The sequence below is a fragment of the Gigantopelta aegis genome, chromosome 9 (genome assembly GCF_016097555.1).
Source record: "Gigantopelta aegis isolate Gae_Host chromosome 9, Gae_host_genome, whole genome shotgun sequence".
Classification (NCBI taxonomy): Eukaryota; Metazoa; Mollusca; class Gastropoda; order Neomphalida; family Peltospiridae; genus Gigantopelta; species Gigantopelta aegis.
Window position 1 is genome coordinate 41296716 of NC_054707.1, and position 25392 is coordinate 41322107.

The 25392-nt window shown below is 35.1% G+C and overlaps 1 protein-coding gene across 1 annotated transcript in view; it reads right to left on the bottom strand.

The window, feature by feature from the left end:
- Positions 1–25392, bottom strand: part of LOC121381852 (C2 domain-containing protein 5-like) — a 59399-nt gene that overhangs the window by 14498 nt on the left and 19509 nt on the right. Inside the window, exons 11-24 of the mRNA XM_041511222.1 lie at positions 19553–19854; positions 18820–18926; positions 18014–18122; positions 17300–17414; positions 14331–14552; positions 10790–10894; positions 10173–10262; positions 9486–9543; positions 8628–8681; positions 7687–7761; positions 4156–4218; positions 2806–2904; positions 1445–1552; positions 574–702 (exon numbers count right to left, since the gene is read on the bottom strand). Coding sequence (XP_041367156.1) covers positions 574–702; positions 1445–1552; positions 2806–2904; positions 4156–4218; positions 7687–7761; positions 8628–8681; positions 9486–9543; positions 10173–10262; positions 10790–10894; positions 14331–14552; positions 17300–17414; positions 18014–18122; positions 18820–18926; positions 19553–19854 — 1636 coding nt within the window. The remainder of the gene's footprint in view (positions 1–573; positions 703–1444; positions 1553–2805; positions 2905–4155; positions 4219–7686; positions 7762–8627; positions 8682–9485; positions 9544–10172; positions 10263–10789; positions 10895–14330; positions 14553–17299; positions 17415–18013; positions 18123–18819; positions 18927–19552; positions 19855–25392) is intronic.

Consider the following 25392-nt stretch of genomic DNA (forward strand, 5'->3'; position numbering starts at 1 on the left):
TTTTTCATAACCCATCTCCACCCCCCATGACATGTTTCATGTGTTGACTATTTAGAAACATTGATATTGACAAGTAATCCAGCAGTTCTCAGAAATTAATTCTACAGATTGGTCAAGGTCAATGTATGTTTCATCTGATTCTGTACTATGAATTGAACTAACAATCAAATGACTTATTAAACCAATTTTATTTCCCAGGTTATGTTTGCTAGTTGGGGTAATAATGCTGCGTTAATTGGATGTTGTAAATATCGTATTTCCCAATTAACAAGTTGTGAAGAACATTCAATTGGCAACGTAACCCATCAACACAACTTGTGAACTGGGGTAGGATTTTTTGTCTCTATCTACCAATTTGTGACATAATGGCAGCACAAACACAAATCATTCGTGCAATTATGAGTTGGGGTGTGTGAGATTGGAGTGACATTGTACATTGTCTATAAATTGCCTGAACGCTTGAAGTCATGTTCACAATTTAGAACCGGTAAATTCACGATATTCACGAGCACCAAATGAATGCAGCATAAAGTTCTGTTAATTATTGAAGTAATCTGCCCTGTTTCAACATACCTGCAGGTTTGAGATGAGATTTTCTCTCGGTATACCAGGTGGAAAGTGGGTATTACAGATTTGAAATCCATCTGGGGGATACAAGTCTTGCAGAACATCTTTTATCATCTCATCTTTAATATCGTCTATCTAAAAACGATTTTAAAAACATAAATTTTGTGAACATGACAGACAGAAACAAAGTGTAGGAAGAAATAATATACACATCACTTACAAAAAAAAATCTATACCATTTTTTTTTTTTTAAATCCACCGAATAATGTATTGAAAAACATATTGCAGGTTTTTCCTCTTGCTGTATATAATTACAAAAAACAACAACAATCCATGCAGTTTGTCAATCCTATGACCCATCACACCTCAGGAGAGTGTGGTTTATTGCTTTCCACTTCCATGTGTTTAACAGATACGGTAATTAACAGAATTATCAAATATTGAGGTACTCTCGGCATACTAAGTTCAAAATTATACATAGCTCCCCTTTTTATATTTCGGCAAACCGTTAAAAGAATGTGCAAAATTTCCTTCATAGAAACGGTGCAATTTTCCTTTTGACTTAATCCTATGGGACATTCAAAATTCCACAGCACCAAAACTATCCCTGCCAGCTACCGACCTCGGTCGGGCTGCTGGTGCTCCCTTGCACCTGCCAGTGTGGGCGGTCCCCTCTCCCATCCACCCCCAAACCTTTTCCTGTCCTGGACAGAGGAGCCGGCCAAGGCCAGCACCTGCACCCATGACAGGCGTATGCTACAACAGCTTGCTCTGAATGTGCACGTAAAACCCTATGACCTGACCTGACCTGACCGAACTACAAATTAATTAGGCATCATTATTGGCACTTTTCAAAACCACAACATAATTGACTGACCTCAAGTACGAAAATTTCTTTGTTTATAACTGAAGTATCCAAATCTGGTTGGTCGTCTTCACTTTCATCAGTCAGTGTGCTACGTGGACTAGGCTGACCTTGTATCTCCTGTCAAGAAAAAAGAGAGAAGAATTCCGCAGAGTTAAATGTCTTGCATACCGTAAAGTATTTTGGTGCACTGATGAACACCCACAGTTGCAACTATAAACCAAATTTCATTGATCTAGAAATTATAGTTTGTGAGAAACTGATCTACATGTGAAACTTTAATGTTTAACTTTAAGGCAAACATTGACTCTGTTGCTGTCACCGCCATATATATAGTGATGGAAAGAAATAAAGGATCACACAGATAGCAACAAGAAATAATGAGTGCATCAAAAATCAATTCATATTATCAGACGTTGACTGGGAACATATAGGCAGCACATTCAACACTACAGACATTCAATCCCACATTACAATTTGGTATGAAATACAGACATTACTACGCTAGTAGTGAATTAAATTTGATCTACAATTTGATGTGTTCCCTTATTTCTTTCCATCAGTGTATACAATACCTTTATTTCACCTTCTTACTTTGAAAATGTTATTAAAATGATTTTAGCCATTTGACTGGCTCTTGGGATGCTCAGCCCAGTCCATGTAAAAGGGAGATAAATGCTATACATGTAGGTCAGAGGTGAGGTTAATGTATAAGACCGGCCTCAGTCGCCTCGTGGTTAAGCAATCGGACATACGGTTCATAGGTACAGGGTTCGCAGCCCGGTACCGGCTCCCACCCAGAGTGAATTTTAACAACTGAATGGGTAGGTGTAAGGCCACTACACCCTCTTCTCTCTCACTAACAACTAACAATTAACAACTATTCCATCGTCTTGGACTGACAGCCTAGATAGCTGAGTTGTGTGCCCAGGACAGTGTGCTTGAACCTTAATTAGATATAAGCATGGAAATAAGTTGAAATGAATGAATGTATGAAGGAAGTATTGTTTAAGGATACCTCAGCACAATTAAGTTTATGGCTATTTGGTGTCTAAATAAGGTTATTTCAATATTTTTTTGCTGCATGGAATGTGAATTTCGAATGCCCTGAAAATATAAAATAAAAATTAAATCTCACACCCTGCTCCCATTAAAAAACAATTAAATAGGATGGATATTTAGCCTTTGTTTTATTAATGGCATTATAAACAGAATTTTACAGCTATGGTGGTTTGCATGTTACATACTGGGTAGAGAACATATTGAAAAAAACATGTGAGTTCTATATGCACAGTAAACAAAAAAAGGTGGAGGTATTTGAAAACATATTAATCTCAACTAAAACCACCAATCCCATCTGTGTGTTTGATTACCACATTGTCCAAGTGGAAACGTTCTCGATTTTGCTGAACTTTCTCGGTAATTTTCTTCTGCAGATCATTAAGCCTGGCAGTCTCAACTTCTGACGTTACCTGGAAAATATACACACATTAAATAGAATGTATATTGTACACATTTAGACATAACAAATGATGCTGAATATGATGTTGAATTTATCTAATGAATGAGGGGCGAGACGTAGCCCAGTAATACAAAGCTCGCTTGATGCGTGGTCGGTTTGGGATCGATCCCCATCAGTGGGCCCATTGGGCTATTTCTCGCTCCAGCCAGTGCACCATGATTGGTACATCAAAGGCTGTGGTATATGCTATCCTGTCTATGGGATGGTACATATAAAAGATCCCTTACTGTTAATCCAAAAAAGAGTAGCCCATGAAGTGGCGACAATGGGTTTCCTCTCTCAATATCGGTGTGGTCCTTAACCATATGCCCGATGCCATATAACCGTAAATAAAATGTGTTGAGTGCGTTGTTAAATAAAACATATCCTTTTCTTTATCTAATGAATGCAATGATGTTGAATTAATCTAATGTATAATACATGGAACAGGAAGGGGTACACAGTAGAAGAATTTAGGCCATCTCATTGGCTGTTGGGATGTTTGGACCAGTCTACTAACCGTAGGGAATATGCCCTATTTATGAGGACAGGTGATGTTGAAAAGAAATGACTGTTAGGATAGACAATGCTGAAAGGTAGGCATTGGGGCGAGGGAGTGCAGCTGCCATAACTATGATGCAGAAACAGTATGGATTCCTGAACCTAAAACTGAATGCCAAAACACATTCTTAAACACAGGTGTTTAAGCATAGTAAATGAATGTAGTTACACACGTGTGTAACTCTAATTTCGGCCCGTAGTGTTTTGAATGCATGCCAAGTTTTAATGAGCATTACTTCCCTTGATGTAAAAAGTGGTGACATTTCAAACTCAAGGTGGCACAAATTATTTTTTTATTTTTATTTTAAAATCTTCTGGTAAAGTAGACAACTTGCATACCTTAACACACCTAGACTTAAAAAAATACTGTAAATCATAAAATATTAGCGATCTTAAAATTGAGTGAAATCCAAATAAGTGACCCTAGAACTTTAGCGAGGTCATCATATCAGAAACAAAAAAATTAATAAGCTTAAGTTGCAAGATCAGCAGAAATAATGCACAAAAGGTTTTCGGAACAGTCCGTTGTATATCTCTTTAAATTTAGCATCATCAAATATTAGCATCTTGTATGACCTCGCTAAATTTGCTAACATTTTATTCTCGCTAACATTTCCTGATTTACAGTAGTTTATAAATTAGTAAAGTTTGTCATAGTTACCGGACTAGTAACTATTGGAACTGTTGGCGATGGAAGTGGAGCAAGAAACACTGCTGTGGCAATCTGTGTATGAATACAACACAAAGTTCATATTATCGAAGTGATGAAAAAATTTATCACTAAAATTCACAAAAATTTAAATAAACAAAACATGAATAAGTCTAAATGCCACAGATGGTTTGGTGTAGAGGTCATTAAATAATTATGTAATGTAAAATGAAGAAATTTGTCCTAACAGTTTACATTGTGTTTTGAATGCAAACATAATGCATTTCATACCCCGTCTCCTTATGAGCCTTAAAGACTAGTTGAACTGTTTCAGATTGGCACTTGACATGTACTTAAATATACAATAATAACCATCTATATTTGTACTTTAAAAAACAACCAATAGTAACCATTTCTATGTGTACACAACCTACAAATTATTAAAAAAATATTTTTAAAACTGGAGTATATGAATTCTCCTGTGATGTTTAATTCCCACAGTTGGTGGTTGTCAATCACTCCTTGTGGTATATCTTGGTCATATGCAAATGTACAATAATACAAATGCATTGATTTGTAATTTTAAGAACAATATATATACAGTCGACCTTCGATAACTCAAACTTTGATCTTTCAAAAACGTCGATCTCTCGAAGTGAAACGGCGGTCCCGGCCGAACTGCTATACAAACTAGTAATAACAGACTTCGAACACTCAAACTTCGAACATTCCAAAAACTCTATCTCTCAAAGTAATTTTTTGGTCCCACCATAAAAAATTAAGGGATATTGCACTTCCAAAACTCGAAGTTTGTGGAGTGACTGAGCCTTTTAACTGTACTGGTAATACTTTAAAGAAAAATGAATTGTCAACCAAGCCAAGCGTGAGTGCCCCGACTGGTCTCGGCTATCGATGATACACGTGGTAATTACAGAATAATAGATCGCCAACTATGCGGAACGAAATGATCCTACATGCCTGCATTTGGTTGTCGGTGTTTGTACACGGCAGCGGGCCTCATTACACTAAGTATGGATAGTCTTGAAATCTTCAAAGAACTGTTGTAATAACAATTAACGCTGTTTGTTTTTTCTCTTAAATGAGTGAAACATGTCAAATTTGTTATTTGCTATTTAAGTGTGAATTCAAAATGATTCATTACTAGTCATTTAGTTATGTTAGAAACTGATACATCAGAGATCGAGCAATCTGGGGAAGGAACCGGCAACGGGGGGATAGCCAGATCGGTTAATAGTCACGCTTTCTTCTCATCCAAGCAATCTGGCGAACGGTCCAGAAATGGGGGGGATAGCCAGATTGGAGACAGAAAGAAAGGGTGTGAAGAGAAAATTAATGATAAAAGACATCGAGACGAAGTACAAAGCGGTAATGGAGGTAGAGGCAGGTAAAAAGACAAAAAAAACAAATTGCTATTGACTTTAGTATCCCCCAAAGTACACTTTCAACCTGGGTTAAAAACAAAATTTCTATTCAAAAGGGTTATTTAAAGTTTGGGCCAAAACGCAAGAACATGAGATCAGGAATGTTTGAAGATGTAGAGGCCGCAACTTTGAAATGGCTTAAAAATGCTAGAGATAAAAATCTTCCCATTTCTGGCCCTGTATTACTTACAAAAGCGGAAGAATTTGCAAAATTGTTTGACTGTGTAAATTTTAAGGCTTCAAATGGGTGGCTTGATAAATTTAAAGAAAGAAATGGGATAATATTTAAAAAGGTGTATGGGGAGGAAAAAGCTGTGGACACACAATCAACAGAAATGTTAGAATGGCATGAGAGATTACAGCTAATTCTCAGGAAATATGATGCCGACGATATATACAACGCGGATGAAACGGGGGTATTTTTTCGCCTTCTGCCAGACAAAACCCTTGAATTTAAAGATGTAGATTGTCAAGGGGGGAAAGAGTAAAGAACGGCTTACTGACCTAGTTACTGCCAACATGTCAGGCAACGACAAACTGCCATTGCTTATCAAAGGGAAGTCAGTAAAACCACGTTGTTTTAAAAATATCAAAACACTACCAACTGAATACCTAGCAAACAAAAAGGCCTGGATGACTTCAGATATTTTCACTAACTGCGTAAAAAAAATAGACAAACAAATGTCCCGCAAAAAGAGAAAAATCGCCCTGTAGTGGATAACTTCCCATCCCATCCCAAAATAGCGGGTCTAAAATCAGTTGAACTTGTCTTTTTGCCACCGAACACCACATTTAAAACACAACCTATGGACCAGGGAATAATCCAGAATTTAAAAGTCTTTCACAGAAAGAGGGTTATTCTCCGTTATATATCGGCTTTTGATGCGGAAACCGAGTTAAAACTAAATGTTTTAGATGCATTAAATCTCATGCAGCAAGCTTGGTGCAATGTAACGTCAACTACGATAAAGAACTGTTTTCGCCATGCTGGGTTTGACGTTAAAAACAGAGTTGACACACGATGACGACACGATGTTGACCCCGATGACGACATCCCCCTCTCTACACTGCTGCAACACAAACTGACACGCGACACCATGACTCACTACATCAATCTTGATAATGACATACCAATCTGCACGTAAATGACTGACGTCGACATAGTAGACGAAATTAAAAATGCCAAACGGACAACAAAACAAACGAGGATGACGAGGATGAAGAAAGTACAGAAACAAGACACTGCAACAGCGAACAGGCAATGGAAGTGTGTGCTAACCTTAGGTGCTACCTGCAGAACCGTGAACATTCAGAAGAAATGCTGCTCAATCTGTGCAAGATTACAGACACAGTCATGAAAGACGATTTTTTAAGCAAGTGTGCCAAACAATCTTTAATTACAAAAAATTTCTGACAGTTCTGCTCTTTGTACTTTGTGATTTGAGAGCTATAAATTATTTTGTACTGTTGTAAATGTTTTATATGTGAAAAAAAGTACATAACCTAGTACTATTTGGCATACAGTGTTTTGATTTGTTATGTTATGTCCCGCTGTTAGTGAGGGTTTTTAAAAATAATTTTTGTGATTTACAATAATTTTGCTATTTATATTGTGTATTTTTTATTTGGTAAACAAACGTACTTAGTGCTAATCGACATCCAGTATTTTAATTTATTAATAAATACAATAAAAGTACATAGAGATGTATGTCAAACTGATCGGATTTATCTCGTTTCTGTTAATATTTACTTAGTTTTATCATATACACAGAAGGAATGTGCTAACATCTGTGTTGGGGACAGGGATGGAGCAGCAAACGTGTCTTCCGATATCAACGAAATGATAATACTACAATGCAGTTTCACTTTGGGGTCTGCTGTACGAATTTCGAAAACTCAAACTCCCTGAAACTCAAACTATTTCGTCGTCCCCTTCAACTTCGAATTAACGAAGTTTGACTGTATATATATATATATATATATATATATATATATATATATATATATATTTATTTTTTTGTTTTACCAATCATAAACAACTGTCTGTGAAAAAATATAATTTGAGTTTTATTACTATCAGTATTGAAAGTGGTAAATTTACCCCAATTGACAACATCATGGTTTCACCAACACAGACTTGAACCTTCAGACCAAACACAGCATTCATCCCTTTGATCTGCAAACACAAAGAACCAATACACAGTTTTTGACATGGTATGGGCACGGTACATGGAAATGGACACATAAAACAGGCTCATATAAAATTACTGCTGTTAATTAACACTGAAATTATTTTTTAAATAAACCATTAAAAAAGGCATACATGGAAATGGCTCTTATAATAGTTACATGTATATATTAACTATTACAATCAATGTTTGGTAATCTGAATGCACTATTGTTGTACCTCATATAATCGGAAAATAAAAAAGGCTCCTTAAAATAGATGGCTACTTAATGCATTTAAACTGTACATTTAGATGATTTAGGAGAATAGAAAAACTGAGTCTTAAAGCAGATGGTTGTTCAACACAGGTAAAACAAAGGGCATACAATTTTCGAATAAACGTTTTAAAGAATTAAAATGCAGTACGCTAGAGTTAACTTTAATTAATATTTGGTGATTTGGAAAATGACAGGTTAGACCCGGGAAATTGAGTCTTAAGACAGTTGGCTACTTGATCAGATATGTTTGAACTTCAAGTGGTGAGAACCAGAGCCCTATGACCAGGATATCAAAGGTGTGGTATATGCTGCCCTGTCTGTGGGAAAGTACTGCTAGGATTCCTTGCTGCTAATGGGAAAATATGGCAGGTTTGCTCTGAACATGACATGTCAGAATTATCAAATGTTTGATGTTCAATAGCCGATGATTAATTAATCAATGTGCTCTAGTGGTGTTTTTTAAACAAAATAAACTTTAACTTTAACAGACACATTAACTCTTGTGTGACTAGAATTTCACTGTTTCCTAGTAGATATATTCAAATTCTACCCAATCAGTTTTCACCAAAAGATATATTAATGCCTCTTAATACTTACTTTTAGTTTGTTCATTAGCTGACTGTGAAGTTCATACTCCATAAATGGAAGACTCTGAAAGCAAATATTGTTAACCAAATATAATGATTAATTTAAGTGTTTAATAGACATATTCACAAAGTGGAGCACTGACAAAGGTTCACTTAAGAAGGACTGATTCTTTGATGGCCCTATTTGAAAACAATCCCTCAGTATTAAACTGTTACAGCAGAAATGAAAAACAGAAAAGAAAAAAGATTACAATATTACAATAGAAGATTATAGCCATATGAGATATTCAGATCTAGTTGGATACAGAACAGTTTTCACAGCAAAATATTTTGTTACATAAGAATATTTTTTTTTATTTTATTGATGTATAACAGTCACAAATTGTATAAACTGAAAAAGCAAAATGATTTGATACTAAATTTGTGACCTTAATGATTTTTAAATTTCCCCTAAATAAAAACAATCATCATAACTATAAACATAATATAAAAGATGCATAAATTGTTTTTTGTCATTCTTAACATTATCCATGCTCCATAATGGGGTTTTTTCTCTCGTTCCAATCAGTGCACCACAACTGGACAAAGACTGTGGTATGTGCTTTCCTGTCTGTGGGAAAGTGCATATAAAAGATCCCTTGCTGCATTAGAAAAAATGTAGCAGGTTTCCTCTGATGTCAGAATTAAAAAAATGTTTGACATCAAATAGCCAATGATTAATTAATCAATGTACTCCTGAGGTGTTGTTAAACAAAACAAACATTCCAATCAGAATCCGGGAAATTTGTAATTAATATTGTAATTATATTATATATATGAGAAACAGCAGGTAAGAGGTTACTATATAGTATACTGAAAATAGACTTACATCACTAACTTCTTTGGCACTGTTTTCTCCTTTTGTCTTTAGTTTCTGTCTGACAATTCTATCAGCAAGTAAATAAAAAATGCAGTATATCATAATGTAGTATAATATGCACCACTTTATGTATGCACACGTGTAAACACACACAAAATCCCTTCCTGTCACACAAACATAGTCCTAAAGGACAGAAAATGTGGTTCTTTTTACGTCTGAATATTGTTACATACCCTATATATAGCTGGTATTCAAAACTTGTGGCACCATGTTTCAACCGTTCCTCAGCCGAAATAGTGCAACAAATGGACACACAAACCAAAAATGTATAACCTACTGTACTCACTAAATCCTTGAAGTACTTGCATCATTATTAACAAAATAAATCTTCCAAAGACAACATAAAACATTTGCCTGCCATTTTAAATTTGCTAAATAGAGGGAAGCAACTCACCCTGCACATTGACTTAATGTGCGCCCTGCACTAACTATATCCCTCCCTCCCTCCCTCCCTCCCTCTCTCCCTCTCTCCAAATCAATGAAAAATCAAACATGGTACAAAAAAACCCCACCTGATCTACAGGACAAAGCATCTAAACATTATCTGAATACATTCTATCAGATGAAATGATTGTTTTAAACTAAAGGCTATAATAATCAGTTATTACTGCTGGAAAATATTACTAGACGTTAAACCTGGCCTGAATGAGGGTTCCCCGTCCACATGTCTGCAAGTCATCAGGAAGATCAATGGTTGTAAACAGCACATCTGGGACTCGCTTCCGTCTACAATATGAATTTTACATAATTTATTATATATCTTACTTATTGCTAACATTTCTACTTCTATAAGCCTCGATGGTGTAGTGGTTATGCCATCAGACTTGAGGCTGGTAGGTTCTGGGTTCATATCCCACCTGAGCTAACGGGATGTTTTTAATGACAGTACCGGCACCAACCCAGAGTAAGTGTACCGCTAGGCTCAATGGGTAGGTGTAAGGCCACATACACCAAATTTCACCCACTTCATAGGTGCGATTATGGGTGTGTCCCCAGAGTGTCTGACCCTACATGGGGGATGATTACCTGGCATGCACTGCAAATATGTGTACCCCGGATTCGGGTGATAACGAGATAGCTCAACTGACAGCAAGCATGGAGCACAGCCCTATCAAGTAGTCCCATATCGAAATGGAAATAGTGCAGCTTCACATTTCATCTCATCATAATTTTTTAATGTCCAAAAACTGAAAATAAGATTTCTACTTGTTCCATTATTATAGAAAATAAATATTTATTATAAAAACACCTACCTGCATACTGCACATGATGTGAGTTTGATCTGGAATGGCAGACTGCTTGCTTTGTATGGAATGTGACACTGGGTACAGTTGTACACTGAAGAACCATCCTCGAGACTGCAACGAAAGAACATTACCCTGAATTTCAACTATCATCCATCAGTAAATCTGTGTAGTTGATATTCAGCTACTTTTTTTTCTCAATACTTATACGAATATGGACATGGATAACGAGTCTTCTCCAGGAAAGCTGAGCGACCACTCCACTCTCACCTGTAAAGTTTTAGGAGAGTGGCAAAATTATTGCCTACCAATAACAATTTTAATACATTTTATTTGAAGCTTCATATGACTGTTCGCCTAACACCATTTCAGAAGTAATCTTCAACTTGCCCTGATTTTGCTCAGTGTGAACAATGACCCATTTGACCAAAATGACTAACTCAGGATAAAAATATCCAGGAAGAGAATGTTTAATGGGCTTTCTTCCACCAAATACAATGCACTATACATAGCAATAGAAAAAATATCTTTTTAAAATGTCCAGCGATCACCCATGAAAAATCGTTGATCGGTAGTTTACAGTACTTTACAGGTTATTGACAGTGTTCATTACAACGAAACACCAAAACCCTCTTAAAAATCGCTTTTCACTTGTGATGGTTGTAATAAATGCAAAATAAATCTACAAAAGTATCCATACCTTGCCAAAAAGTACCCAAAAATGACAAAACTGGACCATAAATATTTTTTATTTCCATGAGATTTAATTCGGCCATTTCCGGCAAACCGGAAATATACCACACTATTATAAATTTAGAAATCTCGCGCATTCACGTTAACCACGAGAATGAAATGTAATATGCTATATTTTTGTTTTCATATATTTATTAGTAATTTACAGTGTATGGGGTATATAACTGTTTTGATTTATGCACGTGTGAGTCTGTGACATGGAAGTACGCAAGTACTAGCCTCTGTTTAATGTGACATGTAGGTCTATGTACTCAAATACCTAACTTAAGTTTTGTTTCTTGAATATACCGCTTCTTTCGTTTTCTGGGAAAACGGTACATCTTGCATTCACTGTCGATTTTGTAGTTTAAAAAAACGGTGCGCATTATACTGTGGTTTATGTTTTTTTTCTTGGAATAAACGTTCAAAGTGGGGGGTGCGCATAATACATGGGAAAATACGGTAGACTGTTTCAGTCCTTAAATCAAACAAAAACTGGATAGAAACAAAGTTTCTGTAATCACTGCATATTTGTCTTTTTTAAATTAGGTATTTCATTTCATTTTTATGGGGTGGGATTTTGCTTAGTCGGTCGAGTGCTTGCTTGAGGTGCTGGCATCGCAGGATTGAACCACCTCGGTGGATCCATTCAGCAGATTGTTTTCTCTCTCGTTCCAACCAGTGTACCACAACTGGACAAAGGCCGTGATGTGTGCTTTCCTGTCTGTGGGAAAGTGCATATAAAAGATCCTTTTCTGCATTAGGAAAAATGTAGCGGGTTTCATCAGAATGACCAAATGTTTGACATCCAATAGCCGATGATTAATTAATCAATGTGCTCCAGTGGTGTCATTAAACAAAACAAACTTCTTCATTTCATTTTGTTTTCAATTTATTTCATGCTTATATTTCTATTTATGGTTTAAGCATGTTGTCCTAGACACCCACACCTCAACTGATCTTCACATCATTGATGCATTTACCTTAGTTTGACACCCAATAGCCGATGTATTTTTCATACTGGGATGTCGTTAAAATTTCATTCATTCTCACACCTCAGCCATCCGAGCTGTCTATCCAGGTTAAAAGTTAGTGGTTTGTAAGAGAGAAGGCAGTGTAGTGATCTTACACTTTCCAACTAAACCGTTAAAACTGACTTTGTATTGGAACCAGTACCGAGATGTGAACTCGGTACCTACCAGTTTAAAAGATGATGGTTTAACCACTAAGTCACTAAGACTTATAATTTGTTCAAGCATTCATACAAGTCTATCCATTTACACATCATGGCCAAGTATTCCTGTTAAAACAAGCCCATAATTCTCTCCACTTACACATCATGGTCAAGTATTCCTGTTAAAACAAGCCCAGAATTCTCTCCATTTACACATCATGGTCAAGTATTCCTGTTAAAACAAGCCCAGAATTCTATCCATTTACACATCATGACCAAGTATTCCTGTTAAAACAAGCCCAGAATTCTATCCATTTACACATCATGGCCAAGTATTCCTGTTAAAACAAGCCCATAATTCTCTCCACTTACACATCATGGTCAAGTATTCCTGTTAAAACAAGCCCATAATTCTCTCCACTTACACATCATGGTCAAGTATTCCTGTTAAAACAAGCCCAGAATTCTCTCCATTTACACATCATGGCCAAGGATTCCTGTTGAAACAAGCCCAGAATTCTCTCCATTTACACATCATGGTCAAGTATTCCTGTTGAAACAAGCCCATAATTCTCTCCATTTACACATCATGGTCAAGTATTCCTGTTGAAACAAGCCCATAATTCTCCCCACTTACACATCATGGTCAAGTATTCCTGTTGAAACAAGCCCATAATTCTCCCCACTTACACATCATGGTCAAGTATTCCTGTTGAAACAAGCCCATAATTCTCTCCACTTACACATCATGGTCAAGTATTCCTGTTGAAACAAGCCCATAATTCTCTCCACTTACACATCATGGTCAAGTATTCCTGTTGAAACAAGCCCATAATTCTCTCCACTTACACATCATATTCAAGTATTCCTGTTAAAACAAGCCCATAATTCTCCCCACTTACACATCATGGTCAAGTATTCCTGTTGAAACAAGCCCATAATTCTCTCCACTTACACATCATGGTCAAGTATTCCTGTTAAAACAAGCCCATAATTCTCTCCACTTACACATCATGGTCAAGTATTCCTGTTAAAACAAGCCCACAATTCTCTCCACTTACACATCATGGTCAAGTATTCCTGTTGAAACAAGCCCACAATTCTCTCCACTTACACATCATGGTCAAGTATTCCTGTTGAAACAAGCCCATAATTCTCCCCACTTACACATCATGGTCAAGTATTCCTGTTGAAACAAGCCCATAATTCTCCCCACTTACACATCATGGTCAAGTATTCCTGTTAAAACAAGCCCATAATTCTTCCCACTTACACATAATGGTCAAGTATTCCTGTTAAAACAAGCCCATAATTCTTCCCACTTACACATCATGGTCAAGTATTCCTGTTAAAACAAGCCCATAATTCTCTCCACTTACACATCATGGTCAAGTATTCCTGTTAAAACAAGCCCATAATTCTCCCCACTTACACATAATGACCAAGTATTCCTGTTAAAACAAGCCCATAATTCTCCCCACTTGCACATCATGGCCAAGTATTCCTGTTAAAACAAGCCCATAATTCTCTCCACTTACACATCATGGTCAAGTATTCCTGTTAAAACAAGCCCATAATTCTCCCCACTTACACATCATGTTCAAGTATTCCTGTTAAAACAAGCCCATAATTTTTTCTACTTACACATCAGTGTTGCCTGACAGGTGTTTCTGAGCCGATCGGTTCGCCAGGTTAATGTCCACAAACAACTTTTTCTCCTTCTCCTTCTCCTTACTGGGCAGAACCTTCTCAGCCGGTGAGGACGTTTGTGGTGTTATGGCCGCCTTCACGTTTGGAGTGCACTGGTCGACAGCCAGGTTTACCTTGGCAGCCGTACCCATGGCTGACAGGATGATGATTTCCTCACTGAAAACATGTAAAACAAGAGCCCATGTTTATAAACCTTCTAAATTGAGATTGAAGAAGAGTTTAGCAAAGTCTCTATGCCTTGTGTTTTATAAGTTCCTACGTAAGAGTTTAGCAAAGTCTCTAGGCCTGGGGTATATAAAACATCAAAGTTCAGACTCAAGAAGAGTTTAGCAAAGTCTCAAGGCCCTGTGCTTATAAGTTCAGACTCAAAGAGTTTAGCAAAGTATCTAGGCTTTGTGCTTAAAAAACTTTAAAGATCACACTCAAGAGTTTAATAAGGTCTCTAGACCGTGTGCTTATAAAACTTTAAAGATCAGACTTAAGAGTTCAGTAAAGTATCTTGACCCTGTGCTTATAACATGTTTAAAGATCAGATTCAAGATTTGAGTCATCTCTAGGCCATGTGCTTTTAAAACTTCAAAGCCCAGACTGAAGCTATTAACAAAAACTAAAGGCCCTGTGCTTATAAAATGTTTAAAGGAAACATGACACGAGACCATATTATAGCTCATTTTAAAAGAAAAATGATATAAAAATAATATACAAATAACTTTATAACAATAAAATACGTGTAGTTAACTTAAAATGAAGAAATTACGCTAATCAGTATCAAAGTACGATTTATGCATATTTCTTCGTGAGCGTTCGGAAAAAAAGGGAAGTGACGTCAGAGCCGCTGTACTCTTCCATTGTTGTTAACTGTTTATATATGGAGTAAGGGGCTTACGATCTTTTCAGTCCAACAGTGCCGTACTGCGCGGCCTTTGGGTGTAAAAATAAACAGTTTAAACGATCGGGATTGTCTTTTTATGGTTTTCCAAAGGATTGTATCCGAAGAAAGACGCGTGTATTTTATCGCAAAAGAAAAGATTGGACACCAACACCGCATAGTACTTTGGTGTCAGCCCATTTACAGCCCGGAGCCCGAACGTTACCCGGAGACAAAAACAGTACTCGGTTGCGAATGCCGAGGTGTACATTGTACATATTTGGCACAAAGATACACCTCAGCATGATGTATTTATATATGTTAAAACAAAAATATAGAATTTTTTATTTATTTAAAAAAAGAAAAAAAAAAGATTTTTCATGTTAGGGCTGTAGGCCTACATAACAAAATCTGTATTCACCGTCCGAAGAAGGAAACGTCAACAAGTAATTAAATATGGCATATACAAACATGGGATTTGGCATGAGGATACATCTCAGTACGATGTATTTAAATATGTTTTTAAAAAAACGTGTAGAAAACAATAATAATTTTAAATAATGTTTTTAATCTTCGGGCGGAATACGTCACAAAAACGTTCCTCATCGCCCGAAGCCCCAAAGCAACACGAAGTTCAATACAAAATAAACCATTACTGTCGGTGTCGAAATAACTATTATGTTTCATCCACAGGCTGACTTGAGAATCGGAGTGTTGTTTTAGTTAATTGGTCCTTTCTTTCCGTGGCCTGCACATGTGATTCCTGATTGGCAGGTGTATATTGCAGGGTATCGACCAGGTAAGTGATTACCACGGTCTAGACATGCGTACAAAATACGTGCCAGTTTTTTAAAGATCACAGGGTATTGTGGCGTAACCTGTCGCGACTATAGTACAATGTTAATGAACATTATCAGCCGCCCTGCTTCATTACTGTAAATAATGCTGTAAAACCCTTGATTAAGTAGACTTTCCCATCTAAAATTACAAAACTGACCAATTACGTAGTACCAAAGAAAAGAAAATTATCACTTGGGTATCGTGAGTGGTCGTTTTTACTCTAACGCAATAGGCCTAATAATATGCTACTTTTTTTATGAGAGAAAAATACTATAACCCCATTTCGTTCTATTGATGCAAATAGAAATATATTTAGTTTAAAAGTTGATTATACTCTCAAGTCATTTATGTTTTTTTTTTACAAGCCAGGTTAATGAAAGTGAAGCGCCTTGTCGTAAATTAGAGCGTTTGTTTACACTGTGCATACAGATTTCATTATGTACAGCCCGAACATAAAAAATGCGATATTTTCAACAACAAAAAATGTTTGTCCTACATTTATATTTTTTACATATTTAAATACATCATATCGAGGTGTATCTTTATGCTAAATATGAACAGTATACACCTCGGCATTAGCATCCGAGTTTTGGTTTTGTCTCCGGGTTACTTTCGGGCTCCGGGCTGTAAATTGGTCGACCGGTCTGGTCTGGCACCATCAGTTTCTCCACCCTCCGACTCGCTATCCGTTTTTTCTTCAGTATCACTGTTGTAAGTAAATGTGTGTCTTTCTTCATTTACTAACAGCTCATATTGATACGGCAAAACGTTTTGCGAACGAACACTCATTGTTTTGGTAAGCTGTGCAAGTCTTAGATTCTTTATGAGCGGTACCGACTAATGCTTTTAAGTGTAAGGCTTCAGATCAAGCGACGCGTCTCTGACGTCACGGACCTCGTGATTGCCCTGCTCATTAAAGATCGGCAATTTCCGCTAAGAGCTCGTATCTGGGGTTCTTTTATGGAAATATTTTAAGTAATTAATTTGTTATAAAAAATTTTTTTAGGTGATTCAATTTATAATTAATTGTACATGGTTGGTGCCAAATATGGTTTACGTGACATGTTTCCTTTAAAGGTCAGACTGAAGAGTTTGGCAAAGACTCTAGGTCCTGTATTTATAAAACTTCAATGTGCAAATTCAAGAGCTTAGTAAAGTCTCCATGCTCTTTGTATATATTGAAGACTTTATAGACCTAATAGATGTTTTTTCTGTGTATCCCAGCACAGCATAACACCCCATGGATCTGGCGTGAGATCTTATCTCCATTCGAATCTCACTCCACCACACGTCTCGTGTTTCAGGCTCCTCTGTAAATATAAAACAAACAAACATGTATTTAATTGAGACTAAATTAATGTACAGAGGAAAATAAATACAATAGATTTCTTAATTTCATTTTTAAAATTGCATGTTTCTTAGTTTGAAAGTGCATATTATCTTTTATTTTAAAAACTGCATAATATTTCTCAGTTTGAAAAATGCATAATACCTTTTATTTTGAAAACTATCCATTAAATGTGGATTTTTTTGGTTCAGTTAATGAAATAAATTGTATACTGCCATAGGAAATTTATAAAATGACCTCAAGAGATCAAGAGAAAATGACTGAGAGATCAAGAAAGAAAGAGAGAGAGAGAGAGAGAGAGAGAGAGAGAGAGAGAGAGAGAGAGAGAGAGAGAGAGAGAGAGAGAGAGAGAGAGAGAGCGAGCGAGAGAGAGAGAGAGAGAGAGAGAGAGAGAGGAGTAGATAGAGAGAAAGGTGTCAAAATAACATGCATATGATAGACACCAAATAGCCGAAGTTTAAAATATGCTGAGGTGTTGTTAAACACGCCTTGTATAAAATGGGGGAAAAAAAGAGAAAAGAGAATGCTGTAAGCAGTGACAGACCACAAGGATATACCAACCTGGATTGTGTATCTTGTCAAGAAGTTTGACCGATCGAGCCGACACCACACCACCAAGATGAACAATGAAACCAGGAGGAAACTTTGTCATTGTAAAGAAAGGAAACTCCTGTAAAATGAAACATTAACATGTGTCAAAGATTATCACACAAACGTTTTAATAAAGTCAAAAGACAATATTTAATGAGGAAATCTGTACAAATCAGGTCAGTCTTAAAAAGAATCTCATAAATTAAACAGGGCTAGCTCTGGGTGTGCTGAAAATTTTGCCAAATTATTTGTTGAATTTCAAAAACAATTATTTTCTAACAAAATGTCAACTATTACATGAAGTTATTTCGCCAAATTAATTTAAAATTTGCCAATTGCTTTTAAAATTCGCTATTGGCGAATTTGTCGAGTGTCAGAGCAAGTCCTGATTAACGAAAAAGTAAAGGAATAACAGAGAAAAATTCTGATGCAGTTCAGAACATTGATTCTTGATTTATTTCACGAAAACTTATCTGGCTATAGTTCTATACGAGTGTATAATGTTGGTGTTTGTTTTTTTAGATTTATTTTAAATTTGTTTACAAAAAAGGTTATGCTTATTATATGCACTGCCAGTAACAAGGTAAACATCCTGATGCTGTGGTTGAGGGTTTGGGTTGCAGCCAATATTTACTGTTACTTCTTTTGTCTTACCATATTACTTTCCATCAGTATACATTTAATAAATTGGGACACAGTATTTTTAACCACATGTTATCATGGTCACCTTTATGATTCTGTTTGACTTAAGACCTAAGACAACATTTTCAACTTACAAGCAGTTCGATGTTGGTTGGTTGACAATTCAGCTTGTTCGCTAAGGTCAGCTTACCACTACTTCCAGCATTACTACCGCTGCCACTGCTGCCAGTGTAGCTGTTTCCTGATATTATTAAATATTAAAATGAAAGGTCAGTGAAAGCTGATCAAACAGACATCTCTGTTAAACAATCACCTGTCTAAAGAAGCCAGGTTACTCTGTGTTTTATTTTAAATATATTTTCATGCTCATATCCATTATTTGTGGGACATTACATTTATAAAATTTAACTCGATGAGAAACATAGCATTTGCTGCCTTAATAATGTTCACCCTCTTGCACTACTGTTAAATGTTTGTTGATATCCCATCACCATTTCACTATGAAAAAGAAAGATATCTATGAAAACAAAGATATTAGAAAACAATACAAAATATTAGAAAAAATATAATGATGAAAAATTGCTTTTAATCCCTTTAACATGGAAATAATGAAGTTTACACATAAGGGACTAGAATTAGATAATTATGACAGAACCGTGCAAGGTGTCCTGACTGATTAAGCTCTATCAATGCAGACTGTGAATTCAGCAGTATTCTGTGATTCCACAAATCCCAAATTTGATGTCAGAAGTACAAGATTATGAGACGGAATCCTGAAATATCTATATTAAATCACATTTACAATTCTGGCAGAATCCTAAGCCCTCCCCCAAACCCATCACCCAAATTCAATGCCTGCAATGTTACCTCTGGAAGGCGAGTTGATGTCGGATTCCGATGATCTTCGGTTGAGTGTGGGAATGGCCACCCGGACAGGCGACGCCGATCGCCGCTGGCTGTGTGGACAGGGTGGGGAGATGGTGGGGACAGAGTCCTCGGGAACCGGAGAGCTAGAAGAGAAACTGAAGAAACTGTAACCTGGAAACGAGGCTGGGGCCGATGGCGGAGGCGACCCACATGTTATTTGTGTTTTCGGAGATGTTGATGGCGACGTGGTCGCTTGAAGATGATTCCTGGGACTAGTCCGATGGAAGCTAACACGTCTCATGCTGAAAGAACAAGATAGTAAAACAATTTTAATGAATGTCAGGTGGAGAAACAGTGTCACATAAATTTATTAGAAATATAAATCTTTATTGGAATTCCAATCATTTCACAGTGGATTCCACACATTAATATATTACATAATACACATGTATGCTAAATAATAATATTCTTTAGTTAAAATAGCATGTAATTAGAATGACAAAGCCATTATGGCTTGCATATTATGTACTAGATAGTTAAAAAAATATATAATGTGGTCTAAATAACACCTGGGAGATTTAAAAAAAGAATGTGTATGTGGGTGGAATACCAGACAGAAATAACACCACCACCTTATTCCCTCTGGAGTATATTCAGAGACAATGTCTTCTTGGTAATTTAAAAATTGTTTCCAACAAAAAAGGAGTAAAAAGTAGAAATGCGATCATATATAAACTTCAATCAAATTTTAAGTTATCTTTAACCAATTACTGAATCATGTGTGTAGACAGTCAGACACCTAGAGAGAAAATGTCATTCTAATCACTCACATCATGTCCTGCATGTGAGTCAAAAAGTACAGCTGGTATTTATTTTTTAATATTGATATTGACGAGTTGACATTTTACCTTTAAAACATATAATCTTATATAAATTAAACTATAGATCAATGGAATAAGTCTTAGAATTATATTAATATTACATTAATAATAGTCTTAGAATTTACATTGTGAAAACTACAAAGCATATTTTATTTATTTCATTTTCACAATTAAAATAAACATTTACTGTTACTGAATACTTAATCCTGTAATTTTGTTCCTTATAATAAGGAACTGTTACACTGGCTAAATTTAATATATTTAAAAGACAGAAATATTTAAAGTTTAAAATGAAAAGAAAAACTAGGAAGAAAATGTGAATTAGGAACATTCTATTGCTACTTGATAAAACTACAAAATAAGAATTTTAATAATACTATTCATAAAATGAGGTTTCATCCAGTAATTTATTTTAAATAAAAATAATAATTCAATCAAAACTTGGTCTTGACAGTAACATCTGATTTTAATCAAGACTAAGAATACATTTAATAAAATAATTGATTAAACATACCATACTGTCTCATTATTAATTCTTTTTAAAAAATAATTTCTAATTAAGATTCAAGTATGCTGTCTTGAGCACACACACACACACACACTGCAGCTATAATTAACATAATCATACACTACAATTAGTATATGCAAATGCACTGCATCTATTTGCATACACACATCCCTACTACATTACAATGTGTACAGCACAAGTAAAACATCAATTGAGTGTTTCATTATTTTAATGACAAACTGTTCATGCTGTGTTAGTTACGGGTGAGCAGAAAATTTTACTAAGTTATATACATGTATTACACTTCAAAAATTGCAAAAACCCCAGTTATTTGCAAACAAAATATCAATTATTACCCATATGGTTAAAAATATCTAGGTACATATCAAAGCGATACGTCCCACTAGAATGCCAAGTGGGACGTAACACTTCGTGACATCATCGACTGGAGCACTACAACCGTACAGGAACATCAACCAAACGAGTCGAGTGATATAAATTAAGACTGATTATGGGTAATAAATAGGATATTAAACTCACTATCATTTCATATCATGTTTATGTCCCTGCTGAAATAATTTGCACTGTCACTCACTAAAGCTCATGACAACTGAACATTATTTCACTCGGGACATAAACATGAAACAAAATGGAAGCTTGTTTAATATCCTATAATTATAACATGAAATTAGTTCAAATTTCACCAGTTGTTTTTCAAATTTGCAAATAACGAAGTTGGTGAATGCTAGGATATAATAAAGCTCTAGCCCTTGCATGTTTGTTGTTCTTCAGTACACATACACAATACTATCCGGCAGCAATGGGACAGCAAACATGCAGTAAATAACAGATTACATGATGTAATAATGGTTAGTAACTGTATGTGTTTCAATTCCAGCCAAACTGTACACTACATAGAGGATATTTCATGATTTTTGTCAAATATAATTTATATCTCATCGAGTGAAGTTTGCAATCACATCTCATGAGTTGCGCTTGTGCGACCAGTGTGATATGATTGCAAACTTCATGAGATGAGATATAAATCATATTTGACAAAAAACATGAAATTTTCTATTTATTATATAACTTTTAGCAATTTACCTTTATTTTTAAAATGCCAGTAGCAAAATAGTTCCAGCTTTCTTACAGTGAAGATAACACATTTTTGAGTGAAATAGTGAAATTTTCACTCTAAAATGTGTTATCGTCACTGAGTGACTGATAACACTTTTATTTCACTGATATTTTAAGATATTTCACTAAATGTTATATAATAAAAATTAATATTACATATCTGACTACATAAAAACATCTACAGAAAACAGCATCACCACAAATTAACAAAAATAGTTGATGTCAGTGATATTAAAAAACAGTAATACCTATATTCTAACTGACTTTACCTCAGTGTGTTAATAAAGCTCAGCTGACCTACCAATTACAGTTTAAGAGAAGAAACTGCTAAACACAAAATATACTTGAATACAAAAATGTAAGTGTTATCAATCGATAGGTATCTGGGGTAAAATAAAACAATAGGCCTATCAGCCTATAAGAGCTCTGCTATTTAATTTTCAGTTTTGTCATGTTAAGTTGATCTAATTTTTTTAAATGAAACCAAAATTAAAAAATTACACAATATCTCTCTTAGTCTGTGAAGAATGCCCCAGAGAATCATAGTACTACGTTTTAGAACTGTCCCATCAAAACTTTAGGAGAAGATAGAATTTAAATTTTTTTATTTTAAAAATAATAATTCAAATATTCAAAATTGATTAAATTAAAATAGGCGTATCAGCCTATAAGAGCTCTGCTATTTAATTTTAAGTTTTGACATGTTAATTAGATCTAAATTTTTAAAATGTAACAAAAATTACAGAATTACATAAAATCTCTCTATTTGTCTGTGAATCATAGTACAATGTATCAAGTTTTAGAACTGTCCCATCAAAACTTTAGTAGAAGATTGAATTTCAAATTTTTAATTTTAAAAATAAAAATTCAAATATTCAAAATTTCTGAAATATATCTCTATTAGTTTGTGGAGTGTACCCTAGAGGATCGTTGTACCACGTTTCAGAACAACCCAATTAAAACTCTAAGAAGATAGATTTCAAAGAAAACGTTGACAGATTCCAGACCGACAGACACCATTAAAGCTCCACTAACGAATGTCATAGTGGAGGTAAAACATCTACTTAAATTTGTTAAATTTAAAACTCTAGTTGAGAACAGACTAAGAACATTTTCAATGTTAATTGTTTATTTAAATTTTAAACATTTAATTTAAAAATTAAAAATTCCAAAAAATATCTCTATTAGTTTGCGAATCAGTATTCATACAAGTTCCAGAACTATGCGATCAAAACTATAGAAGATAGACTTTCAAAATTTTTTTTTTTTTTTTTTTAAATTAATTAAAAAAAATATTTCTCTATTAGTTTATGCCCTAGAAGATCATTGTACCAAAGTTTTAGAACAACTCAATTAAAACTATTGGAGAAGATAATACTTCAAACAAAACATTGACGGACAGACGCCGGACAAATCAGGATTAGAAAAGCTCTGCTGACAAATGTTATAGTGGAGCTAAAAATGGTTAATGTTATTACCACTGAAAAAAACAAAGAGGCACTACTTTTGGTTCGGGTGACAAAAACAATGATAAAATGTGAAAGAGATTAAAGAAAACCACACAAACAACAAGTGAAGTGTTATGTTGTAAAATATCCTATAGGACATACCAGACAATGTTGACGTAAGCTTCCCGATGCTAGTCACAGTGTAACAAACATGAAGCAGATAGGAATAATAAGTTAGTGAATGAAAACTAGCATAATGTGCATAAATAAAAAATAAACATCAGTATGGAAACATGAAAAGCACATGCACATTTTATACATTTATATTTATATACAAAAATTGTTATCTGGATTTTATCATTCTAGTGAGTGTACAAACCACACGAGGCAATGTAAAATGTCACTCATATATATACATAATTAAGAGATTTTGATAAGTAGCTTTATAATACCACTGTACATGTACTTTTCAGGCCCGTAGGAGTTGGGAGGGCTAGGGGGGGCTTGGCTGCCCCTCCCTCCCAACTTTTTTTTGCCAGTTTTTATTTTGGGACTTTAAATATCTCAGGTAATAAGCCGAAAACACGCCAGAATCGCTATGAAGGGGGTTAATATTTTAAAATTTTCCTTATGGGGATTTGGGGCTTTGTGCCTGTGGCGCTCGCAATTTCGCACAACACATTTTATACAGCCATAAAAATTAGCCCCCCCCCACTTTGAAAATCCTTCCAGTGAGCCAATATCATGTCACTCACCTGATAACACTCATTGCTAACCAGGGGCCTAATTCACTAAACTCTTGCAACTTTGCGATCTCGTAGTGCAATGCTAAAAGTCTTACAAAGAGGATGCTTTGTTGTCTAGCAGAGGCTAAGAGACCTTTGTGAATTAGGCCTCAGATAACGAAAACCTGCTCTATATGCCACCTGAAATAAACAGCCACCTGTGTTAAGAAGCCACATTATATTCTCCCAAATCATCTAAAATAGTACAAGCTAACCTGTAGTAAGCAGCCACCTGTTTTAAGAGGCCACATTATATTTTCTCAAATAATCTAATGTAGTACAAACTAAGCTGTAGTAAGCAGCCACCTGTTTAAGAGGCCACATTATATTCTCTCAAATAATCTAATGTAGTACAAACTAACCTGTAGTAAGCAGCCACCTGTGTTAAGAGGCCACATTATATTCTTTCAAATCATCTAATGTAGTACAAACTAACCTGTAGTAAGCAGCCACCTGTTTAAGAGGCCACATTATATTCTTTCAAATCATCTAATGTAGTACAAACTAATCTGTATTAAGCAGCCACCTGTGTTAAGAGGCAACATTTTAATTCTCACAAATCATCTAAAATACATGTAGTATAAACTGACCTGTATTAAGCAGCCACCTATGTAAAGAGGCCACATTTTGATTTTCTCAAATCATCTAATATACCGTAGTATACGACGACGTAGGAGATTGGTAAAAATGGGCTATTACCCATTCTGACATTCTATTTATTAATTTGTTTAGTAGTCCTCCAAGGTGGGATTGTACACTCACTAAAATTAAAATAGCACAGTATCTTTATATACTTTAGATTAGACCATGGATTTTAAATTAACAAAAAATAAATCTTGATCTGTAAATTATCAAAATATTAGTATGTTCAGTTTTAATTACAAAAAATATATTAAGTTGTCATAAATAAAAAAACCATTTATAATATTTTAAGAAACAATGACATATATGTTTTTTTTCTAAAGTCTAATTTCTGTAAACAAAAAATACACACAGGTGTTTCATACTATAAGAAAATATAGGGTATTTTAGACTTTTGTTTTTGAAAAACAAAGAAGAGTATAAAATCACTTCTCAAACT